General features: G+C 39.1%; 1 protein-coding gene across 8 annotated transcripts in view; it reads left to right on the top strand.

Moving 5' to 3' along the window:
* The window catches only part of Btrc (beta-transducin repeat containing E3 ubiquitin protein ligase), a 178,720-nt gene that overhangs the window by 94,464 nt on the left and 59,949 nt on the right, over window positions 1-24,307 (top strand). For 6 of the 8 annotated variants that reach the window (XM_005063536.4, XM_005063534.4, XM_013115318.3 and 3 more), the window contains 2 exons: window positions 6,144-6,221; window positions 20,401-20,490. In XM_005063536.4, the coding sequence (XP_005063593.1) occupies window positions 6,144-6,221; window positions 20,401-20,490 (168 nt within the window). The remainder of the gene's footprint in view (window positions 1-6,143; window positions 6,222-20,400; window positions 20,491-24,307) is intronic. The other 2 variants (XM_040743818.1, XM_013115308.3) reach the window with 1 other exon arrangement.

The raw sequence follows: 24,307 nt of genomic DNA, 5'->3' as shown, positions 1-24,307 counted from the left end.
AGTGTCATTTTGCACATTTGTAGCACCAGCATTTGGGAGGCTGAGACAGGAGGAATGGGATTTCAAGGCCATCCTTGACTACATACTGAGTGTAGGGTCAGCCTGGGCTCTAGAATAAAGCTGTCTCAAAAGAGAAAAAGAGCCTGGTATGATGACACATACCTGTAACACTAGCAATTCAGCTTGTGGCAGGAGTATTGTTGTGAGGCCCTGTCTGAGAGAAGGGAGAGGAAGAGTGGAGGGGGGAGCGAAAAGAAGTTTTAAAAAAGAGAAAGAAGGTAAGGAGGAAAAAGAAAAAAGAAATTAGCTTTAACAAAAGCATAGGGATGAACAAGTATGTTCTTATTTTAATGAATGATAAATAATGCCATGTAAATGGTGCAATGATTTGTCAAGTTAAACTGGCGAAATTACTAGTGTTGTAATGATTTAAGTTTGGGTCAATTATATAGGTATCAGGGAGCTTTAAGAGGCTTCTTTTCACTTTTTGAGACAGGATCTCTTTACTATATAGCTTTGGCTGTGCTAGAACTTGCTGTACAAACAAATTGGCCTTGAACTCATAGATACCTGTCTCTGCCTCTGCCTCTCAAGCTCCAAGATTAAAGGTGTGTGCTGGCACGCCTGACTAACGGTTTCTGAGTAGCAAAATAACCTTTTTAGCGTGGCAGTTCTGACTCTGATAGTAGTGTGTGTGCTGTGTCAGGTACAGACTGAAGCAAGGATGTCAGAGCTTGTCAACAACTGTAGCGGTGTTGGTCTGGGCTAGAGGAGGGACATTTGAAAAAAATAGTCTTGAGTATTGAATTTGAATCAAAGGGGAAAAATTGTCTCCTGGAAACTCATAACTGAAAACAAAAAAGGAATGAGTAAAATGATGAAGAAAATAATGAAGAATTGGAACTTAAGTCTGGGACCAAAAGGAAAGCTGGGCAGTGAGGATGTGGTCTCGAAGTGGAGAAAGAGCACTTTGAACTGAGATGTGCTGACCTAAGGCAGGGCTACCTGTTGTCTGCCCCTTTGTGAACAGGGTCTTACTGTGTAGACCAGACTGGCCTTGAGCTACCTGAGCTTCCTGTGCTGGGATTAAAGTCGTATGCTTCTGTGCCATCTCTGAACTTTTTTTGTGGTTACTTTTTCATCTTGGGTTACTTCTGAAAACATTTTCCAATAATGTATTTGAGGTCTGCCTAAACTTTAACAATATCTCACCCTTTAAAATTATTTTCTTTATTAATATTTCATCTCCTTACACTATCCCCACCCATCAGTATTTTGTCAGCAGATGTCTCAGCCTGAGAGCTTCCAGTTTGAAGTTTTCACTGAAGTGCTTGCTGGGCAGGGTAGTATACAATCCCAGTACAAGGTGGATTGAGTCAGGACGATCAAGGAGTTCAAGGCTAGTCTTGGTTACCTAGGGAGTTCCAGGCCAGCCTGGGCTATATCTGAGACCCTGTCTCAAACACACACACACACACACACACACACACACACACACACACACACACACACACACACACATACACAAAAAGAATCCCCTTTAATTCTAAGCGCTTGAGCTGGGGGTGGACCTTTGAGCTAACATAAAAGGTTACAAGCTATGTAACATCTTTTTATAAAAATATTTAATGTTTCTCTCCCTCTCTGCTCATGTGTATGTGTGTGTGTTTCATGACTTGTGTGCGGGAATGGGAAAGAGAGAGGGAACAGAGAGGGTGTGTGTGTCTTGGCTTGTGTGCAAAGGTCAGATGATTAGATGATAACCTGGGAGAGTCAGTTCTCTTCTTCACCATGTAGGCCCTAAGGATGGAAGGAATTCAGGTTATCAGGTGGTCAGTGCCTTTATCTGGAAGCCATCTTGCTAGCTCTAGATTCTTTTTCAGACTTGCTTTAGCATAGTGCTACTGTTTGTAGAATTTCTTTTATTTGCAGATTTTTTTTTTGCTCAAGGACTACAAACATATTGAACAAATTATTTACTGCAATAAAGTGTTCTGACTATTGGAAATAAGTTATTTTCAGCAGTCATGTTTGTTTAGGGTTTTGTGACAGGATGTTAGTTTCAGGTACTGAAGGTATGGTAGTTCTAGAAGTTTCTCAACTACTTGCCTACAAGACACAAAGTCCTGGGTTTGATTCCTAGAGTCATATAGTCAGATTTGGTGGTGTATATGCATGTAACCCCAGCATTGGGGCAAGTAGAGACTGGAGGATCAGAAATTCAAGATCATCCTTGGCTACATAGTCAGTCCCTATGGAGATGGGCTGCATGAGACCCTATCTCAAAAGAGAAAAAAAGGTCTCAGTTAAATTTTGGAGGTTCCCCCCCCCTGAATTTTTTCACTTACTTCTCTCCCACCCCTCGCCCACCATTTCCTAACATACTGTCTTCTGGGTCTGACCTCTGTGGTAGCTAGTGTTCTCATCACCTTGACAGAATAACTGCAGAAGCAGATTACATGAGGTGGCCTTGGTTTTGGTTCACAGTGTGAGTCCATCATGCCAGGAAGGCCTGGCAGCTGGAGGTGCTCAGCCTCTGGCAGCAGGCTCATGTAGTGGCTGGTCATCGTGAAGAGAGGCAAGAAGCAGAGATAGATCTTAGGCTAGATGCAGAGCCTAAGGGTCCACTGCTGCCAACCATTCTCTTCCACCCAGAGCTTATAACTCCCGAAACAGTGCCACCAACGAGGGACCAAGTGCGGGGATAATGAGTTATACTAAGTAATGACAGCCTGTTGTTTAAATTTTAGGCATGATCTTCAGATGTACAGAAAAGTTGAAAGCATAGTACAAATAACCCCTTTATATTATTTATACATGTATACCAAATTCTAATGCTGCCACATTTTTATCTCTGTACATGCACACTCATATTTAACTTTTTCTGAACAATTTTAAAGACTTAATACATAATATAAGATCAAATACAGTAACTGAATGAATAAAGAAATGGACATATCAATATGATATAATATAGAATAGTGTAGTATAACAGTATTTTCAATAAAAAGAAAAATTATGGTGGCTTATATATATTACCCCAGCACATGGGAAGCCAAGGGTTGCTGTGAGTTTGAAGCATTGGCTATATAATGAGTTCCATGGGAAGCCAAGGGTTGCTGTGAGTTTGAAGCATTGGCTATATAATGAGTTCCAAATCAACCTGAGCTCCAGTGTGAGACTGTATCTCACTCAAATGAGACAAGGAGAAAGGGAGATGCTAATATAATAACAACCTGTGTAGATCCCCCAAAAAGCTATGGTAGACAGGAGGGAAAAAAAGGACGGACTCAAATGATTGTTATATGGCCCATTATGTGATGTTCTGGAAAGGACAAAACTTTTGAGCTAAAAAAGTAAATAAATAAATGGTTTTCAGTGGGGAGAAGGTTGACCATAAAATTTTGGGGGTGTGGTAAAATTGTTTCAGAACTTGGCTGTGTTACAGGTACACAGTTATATACTTTTTTCCCAAAAATCCAAAAAGAATGAATGTGAAATGTAAAGTTGGAAAACATTTTAGAATTTAATATTAGCACATATAAAAGGCGTTACTCAGATTCTTTTCCCAGTTGTTCAATATTGGCCTTTATGGAGAAAAAAATCTCAGATCACATATTAAAAATAACATTCATGTCTCTTTAGTTGTCTTTTAATCAGAAACAGTTACTTCTTTATATTTTGTGGCCTTGGCTTTTGTTGTTACTGAATTCAGAATAGTAGTCTTACTACTCATTTTGGGTTACCATGATGTTCTCTTAGTGAGTAGATAGGTGGGAGGAGGTGCATCCATGTGCACTTGTGTGTTACAGCACTTACATGGTGGTCAGAAGACAACCTGGGGTGTCGGTCCTCACCTACCTTCTACCTTGTTTGAGAGGGGTCCTTGTTCACTACTGTGTTTGGCAGGCTAGCTAGCCCATAAGCTGTCTGTTTCCTGTCTTGAAGGAGTGCTGAGATTACAGATGTTCAAAGTGCCCAGCTTTATATGAATTTTGGGGATCCAAACTCATATCTTCTTGCTTGCACAGCAAGCGCTTTTACCCATTTAGCCAGCTATCTCCCCAACCCAGGACAGATGTTTTCCTGTTTGGGACAAGGAAACTTCAAGGCTATTCATCCTAAATGTGTTCATTTATCTTGACTTTTTCATTTGTATATGTGTGGGTGTTTAGCCAGAATGTATGTCTGTGTTCTATGTGGGTGCCTAGTGCCTGTGGAGGTAGGTAGAGGGCATCAGATCACCTGGAACTGAAGCTACAGACAATTGTGAGCTGCCATGTGGGTGCTGGGAATTGAACCCTGATCCTCTGGAAGAGCTTCTGCAAATCCATCTCTCTCTATGTACCAAGAATTGTATTATTAGTGGGTTTTTTTTGCCAGATTTCTCCACTGTAGACAAGTATCTTAAGGAGATACATTTGAAATTATGTAACAATCCTACTATTTTTAAAAGGTTCACCTGCTAGTTTGGTAGCTCCTTGATGTGCCTTCCCTGTGTCAACTAGTTACTCTTGAGTTTATTGATTGTAACTTAGTTTGTTGACTAGAGCAGTTAGTCCTTTTCTTGCTGGGATTCCTTCTCACTTGGGGTGCAGACAGTAAGTAATTGAGCTCTTGTGAGTGTTAGTGGAGGGGTTCCTGAGGACCACCAAGGTGACCTATTAGGCTCATGTGACAGTTTCATCACTCATTGTTACTCTCATGTTGAAAGTGATAATTCATCTCTAATTCACAGGCACTCCGCATTTCTCCTTCAATATTAGCCAACAACCAGTTCCTTGCTCCTATATCCTAATCACTTAGCACTGTTACCTCTGTTTTATATAACTGTTGTGCTGGATATTTCATTTTGGTTGGCTTTCTTTTAATGGGTTGGTCAGAAAAGGTGTTTGGTTAATCTATCAAAAAAGAACTAGCTCTGACCATGCTTACAGGTTTTTCTTCCTTTTTCTTGTAAAGAATTCTTCTTAACAATAACACCTAGCCCAGCACTCTGGTAGAGACATGTAGATCTCCATGATCCTTCTACATTGTGAGTTCTAGGCCAGCCAAGGCTGCAGAGGGAGACCCTGTCTCAAACAGTTTCCTCATTTGTAGTGCTTTATAGTCATTAACTCAACAACTCTTAGGCCAATTTTCATTCCTTTCTTTCCTCCCAAAACAATATATTATATGTTGGTTTACAGCAGAGTGGTGGTTATATAATAGTTTCATACATGCATGAAATTTTCCAGATAAATTCATATTTAGATTCAGGAAATATGTCCCAAATCTAAAATTAAAGTAACACCTGTTAGAATATGATGATCTTATATAATGTAACAAATTAATTGAGATCTTCTGTGTTTGTTTTGTAAATGGTTAACAGTTGTCCTTGTTTTGTTCATTAGCGAGGGTCTCATTAGGCAGACCAGACTGGCCTCAAACTTGAAACTCAAGAGAACCTCCTGTCTGTCTCTCAAGTGTTGTGATTAAAGGCATAGGCTGCCATGCTCAGCTGGTTTTGAGCACCTTTGAATCTGTTTTTAATTTAATTATTCCTCCTTAGTATATAAAAATCTCGTTGATATTTTAGGATTTTGTAGCTCCTGTTTGAAGTGATAGTGACAAAAAAATAGACCCTAATCTTAAATCCTAGATTGTTACTTGTGTTAATAGGAATTGTGCTTCTCTTGTATAAAAAAGAAAATCAAATGTGAGATGAGAACAAGAGATTGATCCTTCTAAGAGTCCAGACTTGGAGATCAGTATGAAACAGACATTCATAGTAGTTGAAGACTGATTACTTAAAGAGAAAGTAATAATCACAGTTGAAATTGTCATCAGCCAAATGTGACCTAGGACTTTCTTATCAGTCCAGTATCAAAGTATGATAAACTAGACTTCATGTCAATGTGATCCTCCTGGGTAGCGTTCAAACAGACAGAATTCCTTCCACCCAGATCCCAACATGAATTTATTTATATACATGGGCATATGGTTTCCTTTACATGTGTGTATGTCTGTATGTATATAAATCTTCAAATGCATAAATATACATGGTGTTCTAGCTTGCAGGATTAGAAATGTAATTCAGTTTACTCCCACAGAATAAGATTGAAGATAATGAGAACTGAATTAAAGCTTACTTTCTTTCACAGAATTCCTCAGAGAGAGAAGACTGTAATAATGGCGAACCCCCTAGGAAGATAATACCAGAGAAGAATTCACTTAGACAGGTATGAAATTCAGTCTTACTTAAAATAAAAGCTTTCAACAACAAAGCAAAAGACAGGAAGCCTTTGACTGTTGTTCTTTAAACACTGGAGTTTAAATCAAGAGCCTGTATCCTGGAGTTAGTCTCGCCATAGCCATCAGTTTAAATCAGGTAGTATTATTTCTCAATCATTAAAAAATATCCTGGATGCAGAAGTACAAGACAGTGTGTGTGTGTGTGTGTGTGTGTGTGTGTGTGTGTGTGTGTGTGTGTGTGTATGTGTATGTGTATGATATTTAAATTAAAGTAAAAAAGTCTTGTTTAGGCAAGATGACCTTAAGCGCTTTGTAGAATGTACATGGAATAGTTAACACTAATTTATATTTCCCAGTAAAGAGTATTTGTACATTTTAATTTTAAAATAAATAGCTCATTAAATAGCCTAGGCTAGAAGGCTTGATATAATAGTTCTCACGCCTCAGTATCCTGAGTGCTGGGATTATAAGCCTGTACCTCATGCCTCACCAAGGTTCATCATACATTTACATAATAGTAATAATAACAACAACAACAATAATACTAATAATAACAGATCTGTAACAAAGATGGTTTCTTTTAGTTTGAATTTGTTTAATTTATTAAGTTTTTCTAAAATTGAAGTCCACTAATGATGATTACTTTTAAAACATTTTTTTGTGGAACTGTGTTTGAAATGCTTGCCATGGAAGCAAGAGGACCAGAGTTCAGATCCCCAGAACCCATGAGTGTGGCAGACCACCTGTAATCCAGCACTGTGAAGGCAGAGACAGGATCCCAGGAGAGGTTCTCCATGACTAAGGTGCAGAGTGACTGAGGACCTTTGCACACACACACATGCTTACATGGTACACACACAGGGGAGAAAGAGAAAACTCTAAACCCCTTTCTTTCCTCGGGTTTCTGTGCCCTGCTTCCCAGAGATAATGTGTTTTACTTTATTTTTAATTAAGATATCCAAAATAGTGACTTTAAAAAAAATGCCCTCAATATTGTAACCTATAATACCTTCATTATTTACTAGAACTAGACAAATAATTAAATTGTTTGTTTATTAAATGATAGCTAGAAAATAAATGTCACAATTATTTTTAATATAAAATTATATAAAATGAATGCCAGCAGCAATGCAAATAATTTTAATTTGTTGTGTTTATGGCCTTGTTCCAGTACATAGGAGGGCAGTGATGTAGTTTTTGAGGGATACCCACAATGAGCATGTGTATTTCATTTAATCCTGTGTTGACTCTGCTGAATTGGTAGATGTGTGATTTCCAGTTTCCTGATGAAGCTGATGGAGGCTTGAAGGACTTAGACTTGACCAGAGCTGCTCATTGATTTGGAACTCAGACTGTTTCCAAAAAATTTCCACTTCTGCCTCCCAAGCCCAGTTTTCGTAGCTTTAACATAAAGGGAAAGTACTTGAAAACATGCCACAATCATTTTTCATTTATTATATGTTAACACTTTTTTGGATAGGCTCTTTTCCAATTTTTTTATGAAAATAATTGATTTTAGATAGAATTGAGTCAATATTTGCTTCCAAAACAAACAAATTGATGTTGAAGCGGTTAGTTTAGTTATTTGGAGATAGACACCAGATCTGTATGCTAAATGTTGAGTAAGGTAAACTTAGAGATGGAAACTCTCTGTCCACTCTACAGAAGCAACTGTCAAAAAAACAATGACACGTCAGAAAGTTTTGGCAACTTTATTTAAGCTAACAAACGAATTTTCACTCTGCAAAGTTATAAATTAATTTTAATAGGCTGATCCAGATGGTCCATTTGGAAAATGGATAGGCTGATCTGTTGAAAATTAAACTAAATTTATCTCTCTCATACTTCAAACTGAAGCAAGAGAGAGAATCGTGCCTATTAAGTCCAGCACATACAGATGGACCAGCAGGTCACACATGGGACTAATCTGATTCATTTTAAAAATAAATGCATACATTATTGAATCATTTTCTTCTTGCAAGAGCTGTTGTGTGCAGTATTTGAAAGAGATTTAATGTTTTTTTTTCTCGTTGCTGTTTTATCAGGTTCTCTTCACCCTCTCTGCTTTAATTTACTCGTCCCCCCATTTCTTCAGAATGATTTTTCTAATATCTGTCATTCAGGGTTGAGATCCAAGCTCTGGAGATTAATTAGGTCATGAGGCTTTCCCCCCTCCCTTCTTTGTAAAGGGTTTTATCTCCATTCTCTTTGTGAAGAGCATGAACTCCGTGTTCTTGGAAAGAGAAATGGCCTTTAGAATTAGAGAAGTAGGAGATCCTCCTGGGGCCCTCAGAGCCTTTTAGCTGCTGGGTGTTTTAACAGCCCCATGAATGCAGATTTGTAAATTTATTGCAGTGCCATCTGGTTTTTTGCTCGAACCAGATTACTGTTGGCTTGTGTCTGTCTATTGTGGTGGTCACTCCCTAGGAGCTTGCCCTCTCAGTCTTGAGAAGAGTGATGAATAGCGGGGGTCAGTAGAAGCGGGTCACAGGGCAGCTGTCCAGGACTGCCCTGAACTTGATTACCCCTCTGCTGGTTTTTTTTTTTAAGCTAGTACATAATACACAAGCTGTTTAAACTCCTCTTTTTCTCTGTTGCATTTGACAATAAGGAAATGCCATTTGTTATTTTGTTTGTCTATTGTCATGATCTATAGATAAAAAGATGTCAAGGCCAGCCTAAAGTGAGTGTAGCTTCATTGGGCCAGTCTCTTAAGTTGAATTTCATTTGCACATATTTCTAATAAAATTTCAAGAATCTATTACCCTTAAATATAAAAAATTCGCTTGTACTCTAACAACCTAATATTGTTATAGCTAAGCCTTATAGTTTATGTAGATTATTCTTAGGCAAAGGCTTGCCATTGTTGATGGGGCATGGCTACTACATTAGTTTGGAAAGCTTTTTTAATGTTGGAGTAGCTAAAAGAAGGGTTATCACTGTAATTCTGAAAGACATTAAAAGAAAAATAGAATATTATAAATCACTTAATGCCAAAAATTGACTAGATTAAATGGAAAGATTCTTTGAAAATACAACTTACAAAATTAACACAAGGTAAAAGAAAGTTTTGTCTATTAAATATAATATTTTAGCTATCAAAATGTTCATATGGTTTCACTGGTGAATTTTTTAAAAATTTAAAACAGAAGTAATAGCAATATTGTACTACAAGCCCACTCTTAAAGCACAAAAGGAAAGACTACCTTGTGGCTTGTAAGACTGCCATAATAGCACTTCCAAAACTTGACAGAGAAATTACCAGAAATAGTGAAGGAGAAAGTTGAGAGATTCAATTCCTTTTGTCATCATTTGGAATTAAGTATGAAGTTTTAAAAAGTATGACATAGATACAATTTTCTTTCTGCTTTTTACTCCTAAACTGTGTGGCTGTGGAAACCATAGTATTTTATAGTTTTTATCCCGTGTGTGACTGAGGAGTGGGAAGGCCGCAGAAGATATGTGAAAGTGCGCTTTACTTTTTGAAAATGCAGCGTTACAGCATGCAGCTCTTCTTTGCTCACATCGGAGCTAATAGGATCTGTCAGCTCTCCCTTTCTCTGTAATTGAGTAAATTGTGGCTGCTGCCTAATTCTTCTCCGTCCTCCCCCCTTTGTGTGTGTGTTCACTCACCATCCTGAGAAGGTGGGCAGTGATAAATAAAGCATTGAGTGGAGCTCTCTCAACTCTTTGAAAGCAGCATGATGCCAGCCCTCTAGTTATATTTCTTTAAGTGTTTACATTTTCCTGTATTCTTTCTCTTGTGTAGCTGGAACCCTGGGGATGCAAAGCCATGAGAGAGGCCAAGAAGCTAACAAAGTAGCTGTCTCCCTTGTTAGCTTGTTCCTTTATTCTTTAAAAACAAGATAAAAACCATCTGGCTCAGGGCATTACATTTTCCTCCCCTGTGCACCTCTATAGATGGAGACTTCACCTGCAGTGAGGGTTTACATTGATTAGGGAGGGAGCAGTAATTCAAGTTTCCATCCTCTTCAAGGATACTTTGCAGTCTTTAAAGGTGCTGACCCACTGAGTTAAACTGTCAAGTGAGGATAAAAAAGTATCTTCATCCCAGGAGGTAACAGCTGCCAGGTTTTCAACACCTTGCATGTTGCTGGAAAAAAAAATGTCACAATTGTCAGCCAAAGAAAAATGAATCTGTTGTCATCTTCTGTTAAGACTGGGCCTTACAAAAGAAACCACACAGGTCTTTTGGAAGAAATAAGTAACTGTTTCCCTTGCCTGAGATTTTCTTCTCCCCTGATAAAAATCTCTGCATTGTTCTAAACCTCACCATGGGGGAATGTAACATTAATAAGAGCTAACAGAGTCATGGGCGGGCTTGGCTCCTTTCTACAGTTGGGCACTTATGAAGAAGATGCCCATCCCAGACATAGAAAATGACGTCAGAGTGTGGGTTAACAAAACAGCAAGTCATGTATGAGCCAGTGAGCTGAGAAGACACACGGTGTCTGTTCTTTGGAGGGCAGTTTGTTGTCAGGCAGCATCCAGGTGGGGAAAGTGCAATGATTTTGCTTTTTCAAGAATCACTTCTCCTTAAAGAAAGGAATGAAACCTCACAGAATCCACTTCCTTTACCAGATTCAGTGTTCAAGTATGATGGCATTCTCTTCTTTCTGATTTAATTAATGGGGGGAGGCTTAATGAAGTCCCTGCTATCAGGCAGGCAGTTTTTCCTTCTATTTGTTTTAGGTTAGTCATTTTAATTGTATTGAGTAATTAGAAGGTCTACACAGCCAAGGGAGCTTTGTTCTCATAATTGCTCAAGAAAACCCATTCCCTCTCTGCTGTTGCTTTGTGTTAAGACACTTCTCCCTCTAGTGGCAATAGGAAGCACTTTGGCTTGGCAGTAGGCAAGGTGTAATTGCAACATGATAAACTATGCTTAAGGGACTATCTTGTAAATACTTTATGCTTCAGCATTATTTCATTGTATGTATGTTTTACCCTTTGGAACTTCCTACCTCCTCTTTCTTCTTTCTGAGGTGCTTTGAGCTTTGGTTTGGGTTTAAAAAAATCTGCCTGAGATGTTTATTAAAAAAAACAACAACAACAGTGCATTCTGGGTAATGTTTTGCAGCTTGACTTAATTTTAGTCATCTGTTTTAATTACCTATTTATAAAAATGCTTTTGCATTTGTAGACATTATTTAATACTTTGGAAGAAGTACCTCATTTGAAATAAATAAATAAATTGTACATATTTTAAATAGTCTATGTAAAAGATCTTAAAGGTAATTAATGTAGGTCTCTTAAGTAAGACAAAAGTGATCTTTCTGAATCTGATGAAGTGATTTGTTTATATAACTTCCCACTTTGGCCGAATTCTACAGAGCCTAATAACTGGGGGAGGGGGGAGCGTGGCAGTTGTGGTGATGACAACAACAACAAAAAAAAACTGCAGTATGGTTTAATTTGTGCCCAGCTACAAAAACCCTTCTTCAAAAAGAAGCAATTTAATAACCAGCTTTCTTAAAATTACTTTGAGGAAAGAAGATCGTATAGGGGGTTAGTGCTTTGTTTTATTTTTATTTCAGTGTAATCATTCTTTGATAAATTGTATAATCACTGACTTAGTAGAAAACATATTATTGAACTCCTGGGTTGTAATGACCATAAAAAGTATATTTTCATATAGAGAGTTGAGATACTGTGAATAAATTATAAAGGAAATAGCTTATATGCTGGTCAAAGTCCATATGGGCCCAATTCATTTTGTTTTCTGTACTTAGTCTGGCTGTACCATTTAAAAAAAAAAAAAAGGAAAGAGAAAAGAGGGATTGAAAGCCTATTGTGCCCAGCTGCACATTGTAAAAAATAAAAAATAAAAATCTGTCCTTAGATCAATACAGAAGGAAAACAGAGCAGTGGTTCTCAACCTGTGGGTTGTGACCTGTTTGGGGGATCAACTGATCCCTTCATGGGGGTCACATACTAGATATTTACATTACAATTCATAACAGTAAAATTAAAGTTAATGAGTAGCAACAAATATAATGTTATGGTTGGAGGTCACCACAACATAAGGAGCTGTATTAAAAGGCTGCAGCATCAGGAAGGTTTAGAAACAGTGAGTCAGAGTTTTGTGCCTTCAGTTGGGATTTAGCAGAGTCTGGGTGTCATTTGGAAGGCCCAGTCCCAGCTTCCCTGGAGTTGTTTTGTAATTTAATTTTTCTAGCCCATATTCTTGCCTGGGACATGATTTGATGTTACTATATATCTAAAGGTCCCTGTTTCCCCACCACACCCCCAGTCTCTAAGCATTTTCATTATACTTTATCTTGTTTTGCTATAGGGCTGTTGAACAGATTTCTTAAGCAGCCCTTTGCAAGGTTAAAAGAATGCAGCCTGGTAACAAGTTTGTGTCATTTTAAATATATACCTTCTAGTAAATAAGGAGAAGCCTGGCAATCAATCCCTTTTAGTGTGTTATATGTTTCACCTGACAACTAAACCTTCTATTGATTAGCCATTACTTTGTTAGATAATCCTATGTCATTGAATCCATTGTAAAAAATTAAACTCTTTAAAATGTTTTACCCTAGCAGCAGTGTGAAAATTGAAAACTTGTTCAGAATTACAACCTGCTTTCACAAAGAAGGTAGTTTTCAGCCAGGCATCTTACTGGTTTATGCTTATGTGCTTTATATGCAATATAAAAACGTATTAAAGTACTCCAACGCAAAACTCTCTGCCTCTGGTTCAGCAATGAAGCTACCTTTTCAATGTTGCATGGGGACAAAGCCTAGCTTGCCTGCAGCTATTATATTCATTAGTTTGATTTCAAAATGGAAGGGATCTTATAATAGTAAATATTGTTTGAGGCTTTTTACTACAGAGTGGTCAAAAGACTGGCAAATTTTAGTCACTTGTCTATGCTGTTTGCTTGGAACATAAGCATAAAATGGGTCATGTACCCATTTTACAGATGAGTTGCCAAAAATCAAAATCTATATCCCTAGCAATTCTCTACTCCGGACACTTAGTGCTAGAGTAAGTTTTCTGACTCTACCCCATGTTCCTCGAGCATGTTAAAAGTCATTCATGGGGCCAGACGGTGGCACACGCCTTTAAGCCCAGCACTCAGGTGTCAGAGGCAGACAAATCTCTGTGAGTTTGAGGCCAGCCTGGTCTACAGAACAAGTGCCAGGATAGACTCCAAAGCTATACAGAGAAACCCTGTCTGGAAACACCCCCCCCAAAAAAGTCATTCGTGAAGAAGAGGAAAGTCTGAATGAAATGAATTTTTTGGAGGGGGGGACTTGAGACACGGTTTCTCTGTGGTTTTGGAGGCTGCCCTGGAACTCGCTCTGTAGACCAGGCTGGCCTCAAACTCACAGAGATCCACCTGCCTCTGCCTCCCGAGTGCTGGGATTAAAGACATGCGCCACCAACGACCGGCTTGAAATGAATTATTTTAGCATTCATAAATTTGTTTTGAGACAGGGTCCTGGCTGGCGTGGCATTTACCTTGAAGCTTAGGCTGACCTTGAACTTGAAACAATCCTGCCTCAGCCACTGAATTCTGATATTTCACGTATGAACCGCCATACCTAGCTCCCCTGCATAACTTTAAAATTCTTTTCTACATTTATTTTGTGTGTGAATATGTGTATGTGCACCTGCTAGATAGATACAGTACACACGTGGAGGTCACAAGACAGCTGGGGTCGGATTCCTCCTTCTGCCATTTGAACTAGAGCTCAGACCATTAGCCTTGGTGGCGAGCACCTTTACCCACCAAGCCATCTCCCTCCAGAATTTTTTTAAGCTTTTACGGGTTTTTATTTTTGCATGCATCCAGCCCTCATAATTTTACTTTATTTTTTATTTGGTTTTTCAAGACATGTTTTTCCATGTGTAACTCTGGCTGTCCTGAAACTCATTCTGTAGACCAAGCTGGTCTTGAACTCATAGAGATCCACCTGCCTCTGCCTCCTGAGGGCTGTATTAAAGGGATGTGCCATAATTTTATTTTTATGAATTCTTTTTTAAGTTAATTGCTTTTTGTCTCTTTTTCTTGCTTTATTTTAGTGACTTTGGCTTCCAAAGTATGTTGAATTGATATGACAAGAAAATCTTTCCCTTGTTCCCCGTTTTTTGGGGGATAGTGTTAAATCTTTCATCATTAAGCATGGTGCTAGTTGGATGTTTCTAGATGCCCATTATGAATTAAAGAATTTGCCTTTAATTCCCAGGTGTCTAACTTTTTTTGGAAAACTATAAGCAGGTTTTTAATTTAAAGATTTTTTAAAAATATGTGCGTGCATACGAGTCTTTGTGGTAGTGTGTGCACGTGAGTGTGATGCTTAAAGACCAGAGGCCTTGGGTCCCTTGGAGCTGCAGTTATGGGCAGTAATGAGCTCCCAACGCAGAGACTGGAAATGGAAGTCAAGTCTTCTAGAAGAGCAGAGTGTGTGGACTTTTAGCTGCTGAGCCATCTCTTGAGCCCCTAGTTAAAAACTTTGTAAAAATCTGAAATGTTGTCTATAGCCCTGCCCCCTTATTCTGTTAAGATGATAGATTACTTGAGTTAACTTTATTAAGAATTTTCTCTTTGTGCACATAAATGATATTGGTCTGAAGTATTCTTTTTAGTGTCTTTGGCAGAGTTTGGTACCAGGATTTTGTCAGTCTTATAAATTGAACTGGGAAGTGTTGCCCTTTTCCGTGTCGTGAAGGCATTTATCTATGGTTCTGCTGTACCAGTGAAATCATTTGGGTCATAAGTTTCCTTTCTGGAAAATTTTTACAGCAGTTTCAGTTTCTTTAATAAGTAGAGCTATTTGGATTTTTAGTTTGAATTATGTGATTGGGGCAGTTTTTATCTTTTGTGCCCTATTTATCCAACAGGTAGTATTGACTTTTGCTTGCTTTGGTTTTGGTTAGTTGTTTATGTTTATTTTGTTTCTATTTTTAATCATGTGAGTGTTTCTGGGGGTTTGTACATGTGCATGCAAGGTGCCTTCAGTTGCCAGAAGAGGGCATTGGATCCCATTGAGCTGGGGTTACAGGCAATGTGAGCCAGGTGGTGTGGTGCGAGAAGCCCATCTTGAATGCTCTTAACCATTGAACCATTTCTCCAGCCCCCTGGTTTTTAATTTGGAAGATAGAATCTCAGATCCTTCAGCCTTTGCTTTGAATTACAGTCTCATGCTCTCCACATTTGTTTTGAACCAGCATCTCACGGTCTATTGCAGGCTGACTTCCAGTACAACTCTCTTGGTTCCCTCCCTCCTTCCCTTCTTCCTTCCTTCCTTTAGAAAAAGACTCCCTGTATAGACTATGCTACATACAACACACTGTATAGTCAGTCCATGGTGGCTCCAACTCTCAACAATCCTCCTGCCTCAACCTCCTCAGATATCTTTTTATTTTAGTATGCAGTTTTTCCAGATTGGCCGAGAGCCTCTTCTGCTGTAACTTTGACTTATGTCCATCGCTGTATTTCCAGATTTGTCTTGTATTTCCTTTTTAAAAAAATAGTGTCTGTGTGAGTATGTGTCTGTGTCTTTGTCCACAGGTATGCATGCCCATAGTTTAATGTGCAGGCAAAAGGGTACCAGATCCCTTGGAGCTGGAATTACAGTCTTGAATTATAGGTGTACACCACCATACTGTCTCTCTAGGTTTTCCTTTCTCTGGTGAAAGTTTCCCCATCTTCTTACTCGTTGTGATCATTATCTCTCATTTAATCATTTCATTGAACAGATTAAAAACCTCTTTAGGTGCTCTTCAAGTAGGTCATTTTTTATATTCTTTCTTCTTGACTGCTCTTCAAGCGTGGTGATTTTTATGTTATATAGTGGATAGTGTAAATGATTCATTGTAGAAACTCTGAATCTGCCTCTGATTAAAATACCAGCAGCTCACCGGCCAGTGGTGGCTCACGCCTTTAATCCCAGCACTCAGGAGGCAGGGGCAAGTGGATCTCTGAGTTTAAGGTTGACCTGGTCTACAGAGCTGGTTCCAGGACAGGCTCCAAAGCTACACAGAGAAACCCTGTCTTTAAAAGCAAGCAATAAATATTAACAGCTCAGTGTGACCTGTGGAGCCTTGGCCTGACATCTGAAAATGACAGGTGTGCTTGTTTTACCCATACATCTAAATCAGATCCCTTAGACCTAGATCATTTTATCATCTCAACTTCTGGTCTTTTTCAGTGTCTTGAGGAAGCCCGAGATCCGTTCTGTATCCCATTAATGACGTGGGAATCAGATCTGAATTCTTACCTGTTCTCGTGGGCACAAGCTGGAGTGGTGGCTCAGCTCCTTCAGCCTTCCAGCTGCTCTTTCCATTGAAATTCTCAGTCGCCCCTAATGTGTGTCAGTTGGGGCTTAAACATGGATTTGAGGAGAATTTAAATGTATTTTCTAAGACCTCTTCTTTCCCCTATGGTTCTCTCCACTGTGGGATTTCTGTTCTCAATTGCCAGCCACTGTGACAGTCCTGAACTCCGTGCAGGCTGTGGCTTCCTAACTCTGTCCTCATCTCCACCTTGCACTGACTGACTGTTTCCCCTCGCTTGCTTCCAGGGGAAACACACTCACATCCATCTCACCCAGTGTAGTTCTTTCCAGTGTCCCCTCCCTTTTCTACCAGCTTGTCAGTCTTCAGTGCCTCACATAGTTTCAAAAATATTTTACTTTAGTCACGCTGTCATCCAGAGGGAGGTTAATTCATTGTAACATTTCTGCCATTATTGGGATCAGAGTTCTTTTGTTGTGATCCTCTACCCCCTAGCCTCCCGCTTTTTACATGGTTCATGTAGCTAACTCCTAAACCCTGGGATTACAGGCATGGACCACCAACCATCCTGAAAGAATCAGCTTCTCTTCCTTAAAGTTTTATTAGTTTATTCAGTAAAAGTTTATTATCCATGTGTACTTTTTAAAATATTTTATAAGAATAATTTTAATGGGACCAGATAGATGGCTTAGGAGTTAAGGTCACTTGATGCTTTTGGAGAGGACGCAGGTTCCGTTCCTAGCACTCACTTGGAAATTTACAGCTGTCCATAACTCTAGTCCAGAGGCCCTGGTGTGGCGTTCTGGCTTCTTCAGGTACCAGGCGCACATACACACGCATTGTACATGCAGGCAAAACACTCATACGCGTAAAATAAAGAAAATTTTTAAAAATACTGTTACTATATGTTGAAATAATTTTAATTTAAATGGTAAATGAATAAAACGAGAATATGTTTCAACTTGTTTAAAAAATTCATTTCATAATATTGTTAGGGAGAACTAGGACTACAGATGAAAAACTGGTTTTTTTTTCTACCAATATTTTGAAAAATAATAATTGGCCAAAAGCAAATTTAAGATTCTGTTTATGATTATAAAAGACAAGTGAGTGGATAAATAAATGTGAGAAGACACCACAACTCTTCACTATAGGAGGATTCCAATTTATAAAAATGTAGAAGGAAAAAGAAATTTAAGATTCACCATTAGAAAATTACTAGACAAGATACTTCAAAGGATACTAGAATTAGAAGGCATAATTTAAAGTAGAAACTATTTGCATACCTGCAATATTTTCTCTGATGTATTTAATAATTCCCAAAGGGGAAATTACACATTCATGGTAGGGCCCTATGATCAAGACAGATATCACCAGAACTGTTGACATACCTTGATTTGATGCCCTGAGAGGGAAGGACCTGTCATCTTACTCGTATCCTTCAAATAATGGCCTAGTTCTGGTCGTGAGTTGAGGGAGATCCTATTGATTAACTGATTTAGAAGTGTCAGTCATGAAAGACAAGAGAAAGTAAGAATGTGTGCCAGGTTTCAGAAGACTGAAGGGGTATGACAAACAGGCACAAATAAAGCTCCTGGCAGGAGGAAACTGACCTGAGTAAGGCCTGCACTTCATATAGTATCAAATTCACACACCCCTTTTTAATTGAAGAGCTTATCTTGAGAAGTGGCTCAAATGGCTAAGAGCACTCACTGCTCTAGCAGAGGATCCAAGTTGGGATCCCAACTTCCACATCAGGCGGCTCACAAATGCCTGTGGCTCCAAGGTAGTGGTTTTCAACATTCTTAATGCTGCAACACTTTAATACGGTTCTTCATGTCATGGTGACCCCCAACCATAAAACTATTTTCATTGTTACTTCATAACTGTACTATCACTACTGTTACAAATAGTAATGTAAATATCTGTGTTTTCCTATGGATTTGGCAACCCCTGAGAAAGGGCCGTTCAACCCCAAAGGCGTTGTAACCCACAGGTTGAGATGCACTGCTCCAAAGGAGTCATACACACCCCCTCTGACCTCTGAGGCAGAGAGGAGACAGACAGACAGATGAGCACGCACACGCACACACACACTCTTAATCTTTTAAAAAGATTTCTCTCCCAAACACCCGTGTAGCTGGGTTGGCCTCTCGTATCCATCCGCTGCTGAAGTGCTGGGTTTGTAGGTGTGTGCCACCATGCCTGGCTCCAAGTTCACTTCCCAGGGTGTTGTGCTGTGGTGCTGGAGAGTGAACTTAGCACTTAATGTTAGGAAGTGTGTAGTCTACCACTGAGTTACATCTGCAGCCCTGAGCTTCTTAAGTTTTGATAAATGTTCTCTAAGTTAAGAAAGTGCAAAAAAAAAAAAAAAACTTTGTAACTTCTGTAAATCTGAAACCTGTCTTAATTCGTAAGACAGAGTTTTTAAAATTAATGTTAAGTGATTGTTGCTTAACTGTCGTCATCTTAATTCCAACACAGAAATTTATGTTGGTTCTCAAAGACCATTCCCAGGCCAGCAGTGTCAGCGTCTGCTTAGAAATTGTGCTTCAGCAAGCGTCTCCCCTCCCCAGGTGATTCTGATGACACACACAATGACCTATGGTATAGATTCTGCACTACCCACAACAACTCAAGATTGAAAGCACACCCAGGGGCTGAGGCAGGAGGGATTGCCAAAAGTTAAAGCGCAGCCAGGACTATATTGTAAGGTTCTGTCTCAAAAGGGGGAAAACTGGGGTATGGAAAGGCCTTGGAGGTTAAGAGCACTTACTGCAGCTGGGTGGTGGTGGTGCATGCCTTTAGTCCCAGCACTCAGGAGGCAGAGGCAGGCGGATCTCTGTGAGTTCGAGGCCAGCCTGGTCTGGGGGGTTCCAGGACAGCAAAGCCCTGTCTCAAAATAAATAAATGAATGAATGAATAAACGAATGAATAAATAAGCAAGCAAACAAACAAAATCTCGAAAAAAACAAATGAGCAAGCAAACAAACAAATAAATAAATACACGGATGGATGGATGGATGGATGGATGGATGGATGGATGGATGGATGGATGGATGGATGGATGGAGGGAAACTCATTTTAGCCATGCATGGGCAGTGCATGCCTTCAGTCCCAGCATCAGGAGGCAGGGGCAGGTGGATCTCTTGAGTTCCTGGACAGCCAGGACTACACATAGAAACCCTGTCAGAAGGGCAAGGGGATAAAGCATTTTTCTCCGTGAAGGAAGACTGTACTGTAATCAGTATTTGTATCCATTTCCTAGAGTTCTGTTTTTAATTTTCTTCTAATCAGGCTCCCAAGTATACTTCAGACCTACTTTCTTTTATTGTTTTTCTGTTATCCAGCTCTTTGATCCGGGCTGGTTTGGAACTGGTTGTATAGCCTGGTCTGGCTTCCAGTTCACAGTCTTCCTCAGTGATTAGTTTACAGGTGTGTGCCACTATGTCTGGCTGATAATTAATTGCTGTTTTAAACAGACTATGGGTTCTTAAGTTTTACATTTACTTTGTTATTTTATTTTCTGACACAGTATCACTGTGCTGCCCAGGCTAGCTTCAGACTTACTGTCTTCCCACATTGCTCTCTATAGTGCTGGGATTATACCACATCTGGTTAAAGTTTTCATTTTAAAAGATGTTGTATATCCAATCCTTTATCTCCCATTCATACTGTGAATTCACTGCTTGCTTGCTCATGGGCACACCATTGGCTTTTATGGGCTCCGTCCTGGCCTCCTCTTCACTTCTGGGTCCCTCAGCAACCACAAATTTATATATAGAATTGTATGTTGATTTAGAGAAATAGAAGAGAGTGTGACAGCTATGTATGCCAGTATTTCAGTACCTAAAACCAAAACAAACATGATTTTTCTTTCTTAAATTGTTTCTACAGACTTACAATAGCTGTGCCAGGCTCTGCATAAACCAAGAGACAGTATGTCTGACAAGCACTGCTATGAAGACTGAAAATTGTGTGGCCAAAGTAAGTAACAATGTTCACCAGTTAACATATCACACTGCGATGGTGCTACTTCTGTAGATGCTTTTATTCAGGGTTGTTACCACAGATTCTTGTAAGAGCACATATTAATGAAAAGTATAAGCAGGCACCACTTTATACAGAGTGAACTGAAAGCTGGGTTTTCCTTTTCTTGTTGCAGCAGAGTCTTTTGATTATCCAGTCACACCGATCAGTAAGATTTATATAAGATAACAGTTTGTTTTGTAACTTCCTTTGTGGTTTGTTGTCGTTCTTTGTCTTGATTTTTGGTGTTTTTGAGACAGAGTTTCTCTGTGTAGCCTTGACTGTCCTGAAACTCATGATGTAGACCAGGTTGGCCTTGAGATCTGCGTGCCTCTGCCCCCTGAGTGCTGGGATTAAAGGCCAGCACCACCATGCCTGGCCTCCTTCAAGTGCAAGTGTAGCACACCAGAGATACACTGATGGCGGTGTGAGCAGCGTGTGTGAGACAGAGATCCCAGGTTATGCTGTGCCACTGTTTCTTAAGAAATGCCTTGTTTAGTGATTTTGAGTGGAAACGTGTATTTAGCTGACATGGGCCAAGTTTTTTATGTATAAATGTGTGTTATATTTCTAGATACAAAAATAATGTTAAAAATTAGACATCTTCAGGGCTGGAGAGATGGCTCAGTGGTTAAGGACTGCTCTTGTAAATGACCTGGATTTACTTGTCAGCACCACACGATGGCTCACAACCATCTGTAACCAGTTCCGGGGGCCCAGTGTCGTCTTCTGGCCTCTGTGACCATTGCATGCACATGGTATGCAGACATACATATGGACAACAAAACACCCATACACAAAAATTTTTATTTAGAATTTTTTTCCAATTTTCTAGATTGACTAGGGATAGCTTTTTTGTTAACTTTACTGTCTTGAGGATAATGTTCAGTATGGGTTGTATTTCTAGAGTTTGTCTTCATTTTTATATAAAAATAACCTTTATTACCATTTAGGGGGTGGGTTTTTTTTACAACTTCCCCAACTTTCTGCTTCGTCTCTTGTGTTCTATGCAGGCCCTTACTGTCATTATTAGAGATAGGACTTTATGTCATGTAGATTCCATCTTTGTTATACAATTCAGGAAGAACTATTTTACTTCTTTGTGTTATTACAACAAAAAATAGACAAGGTAGCTTATAAAACAGTGTCTTATTTTTATAGTTCTAGAACTGGGAAGATCATGGTAACAATAGATTCAACGTCTAGTTGGAAGTTCACTTTTCTTCATAGGTGGAACCTTGCTATAATCTCTGGATGGAAGGGATGAGCCAAGCCCTCTGGCATCTCTTATTAATCTGTTCATTCATTTACTTATTGCTTAGGGCTCTAATTCTGTTCATGAAGACTCTGTTCTTACACATTAGGTGGTTAGGGAAGGACACGATCATTCAGGACGTAGGAGCAACAATAATTTTTATTGTGTTTCCTAAAATAGATGGTAATTTTTGACCTTGCTTTATTACTGAGAAGATACAGCTTATGGCCATTGGACTTAGCCATTTGAGAAATGTCAGAATTTATTTTATATTATAGCTGCAAATGGTAGGTTCATCAAATTGTGCCTTAAGTTCACATCTTAATTTGCTACCAAAAAAAAATGAGGAGTAGCATAAGTTATATTTAATTTTCAGTTACTTAGTAACAGTTTTGATCCTGTTTTATATCTAGTATTGGGGTATAGAGACCCAAATCAAGCAAGTGTTTCAGTTCTTTTTTTGACATGCTACTCTCACTTTCATCAAAAGTTACTTCTGACTAAACAAGGCACAGCCTTCCCATGACCACCAATCCAAGGACAGGGCGACAATTTTAATGAGTTTCTTTGAGAGCTGGCCAACTGAGCATCTGTTCCTTTTGTTTTCCTGTATGTAGTAAGCCAGTATTTCTACACTCCTCAGCCGTGTTGCTGTGTGTACAGCGTGGGGTGGGTTTGTTTTTGTTGTTCTTTTTTTTTCCACCCTCTACTTCAGTGGTGCACAGTTAGAAATCTTCTGGCATCTGGCGTGGTGGTATAATTTCTTCCGTGCTCTTGGGTGAGGAAATAAGTTGCTCGTTGCTGCTCATCAGTCTGTTTCACTTGCTCCCAGATGGTGACCTTCTCATCCCATTCTTGCTTGTTTTAGCACTATACTGACACCTATCTTCTTTCATTGTCCTCTTAACCACTCCAACTGAATAATGATTTCTATAATTTCCAGTTGGAACACAACCAGCTTCCTGGTTCCTTTTATTGGCCCACATCCTGTCTTCTAGTTCATTGCTTCAAATTTGAGCCAAATTATCAAATAAAAATATGTAACTGAAAAAAATGTTTATTGCAGTGGCCTCCACTAGCATGGCAACAATGAGAGTTTTCCTTATTGCTAAACATGTTATATTTGTCTCATGATTTCATGCTGTCTCTCCTGGCCTCATTTACTGCTTGACCTTTGAAAGAAAAGACTCAAAGATATTTTTGTAGATGTGTAAGCATTTCTCTCGTTCTTGTCCTTCACCCTTAGTTCTTCAGTAGTTTTGTCAGCCACACTGATGTGGCTGTGATGGCTTTCCTTCAGAAACTGGCGCGAGCGTGTGAAACTGATTCAAACTGGTCTCCAATGTGGCCTACATGTCCACTGTCCCCATGTCAGCGCCACTGTAACACAGCGAAGCCAGCCTTTTTTCCCCTTATGGTTCAAAGCAACTGAATTTTGGTCAGACCCAGAGTAATTTTGGTTTGGGTATAATTACTAATTGTAGTCTTAGACCTTTTGATTAAGTATTACTTGTTTGCATTTTACAGAAGGCATTGGTCCTTCTCAAAAGCAGAGATGAACCCTATAGTATTTTGTGTGTAGTTTTCCCGTGCTGGTTGCTCTGTATGGAAAGGACAGCCCCTTCCAGTCTTGATAGTGTTAGGAAGCACAGCTTCCTGCCTGAGGGTGACAGCAGTCTCCTCAAAGAGTTCAAGAAAAACATTTAAAAATAAAAGTGGGAGGGGTCCAAATAGTATCTGAAGTCATGAAATGTCTTGAATATAGTTTGCCTTTTCGTTTCATTTTGTCTGTCTGTCTGATATAGCTTTGGCTATGTCAACCAAGGCTGTCTTTGAACTCACAGAAATCCGCCTGTGTCCACCTCCCAAGTGCTGCGTGCGCTACCACGCCTAGCTAGTTTGCCTTTTAGAGCATCTCCTCTGCTGCTCACAGCCCTATGTTTATTTGTTTGGGAAACATGATGAGCTCTATATTTATTGTAGCTTTAAATGGACAACCGTTATTGACTTTCAGTTTAGTCTTTAAAATCTATAATCACATTGTACCTAATTGTCAACCCTCATGGTTTTTAATTATGAAAGAAAACTGAGAACATTAATTTTTGTTATCTTGTTATTGACTTCATTGAAATACTACAGAAAATTTTGGTGTGAGGCTTTTCCATAATTTACCTTTACACCTCTCACCCCTTCATAATCATGTATAGTTAAAACTGAATTGTTTGGATACCTCTACCTTGATACCTGACCTAGATTGGGAAAGTTCTGTCTTTATTTGGAATAGGCCCATCAGTGGTCTTGTGTACATTCTGTATTTTTGTTGTTTGTTATTACCGTTTTTTACTTGAGACTAATAATCTGTTTGAAACTGACTGAGATAGAAAGATGTGATGTTCCTTCCCACTCACTCCGGATTTTGATAGAAGACTTGTTTTATTTATTTCCAAAATTATATCCGCAGGAAACAAGCTGTTTAAATTCAGATTATGCTGAAGCAAAATGGTCCTGGTATGAGAAGCA

This window comes from Mesocricetus auratus, unplaced genomic scaffold (genome assembly GCF_017639785.1).
Source record: "Mesocricetus auratus isolate SY011 unplaced genomic scaffold, BCM_Maur_2.0 Super-Scaffold_4256, whole genome shotgun sequence".
In the NCBI taxonomy this organism is placed as follows: Eukaryota; Metazoa; Chordata; class Mammalia; order Rodentia; family Cricetidae; genus Mesocricetus; species Mesocricetus auratus.
This window is presented reverse-complemented; position numbering and strand designations above follow the sequence as displayed.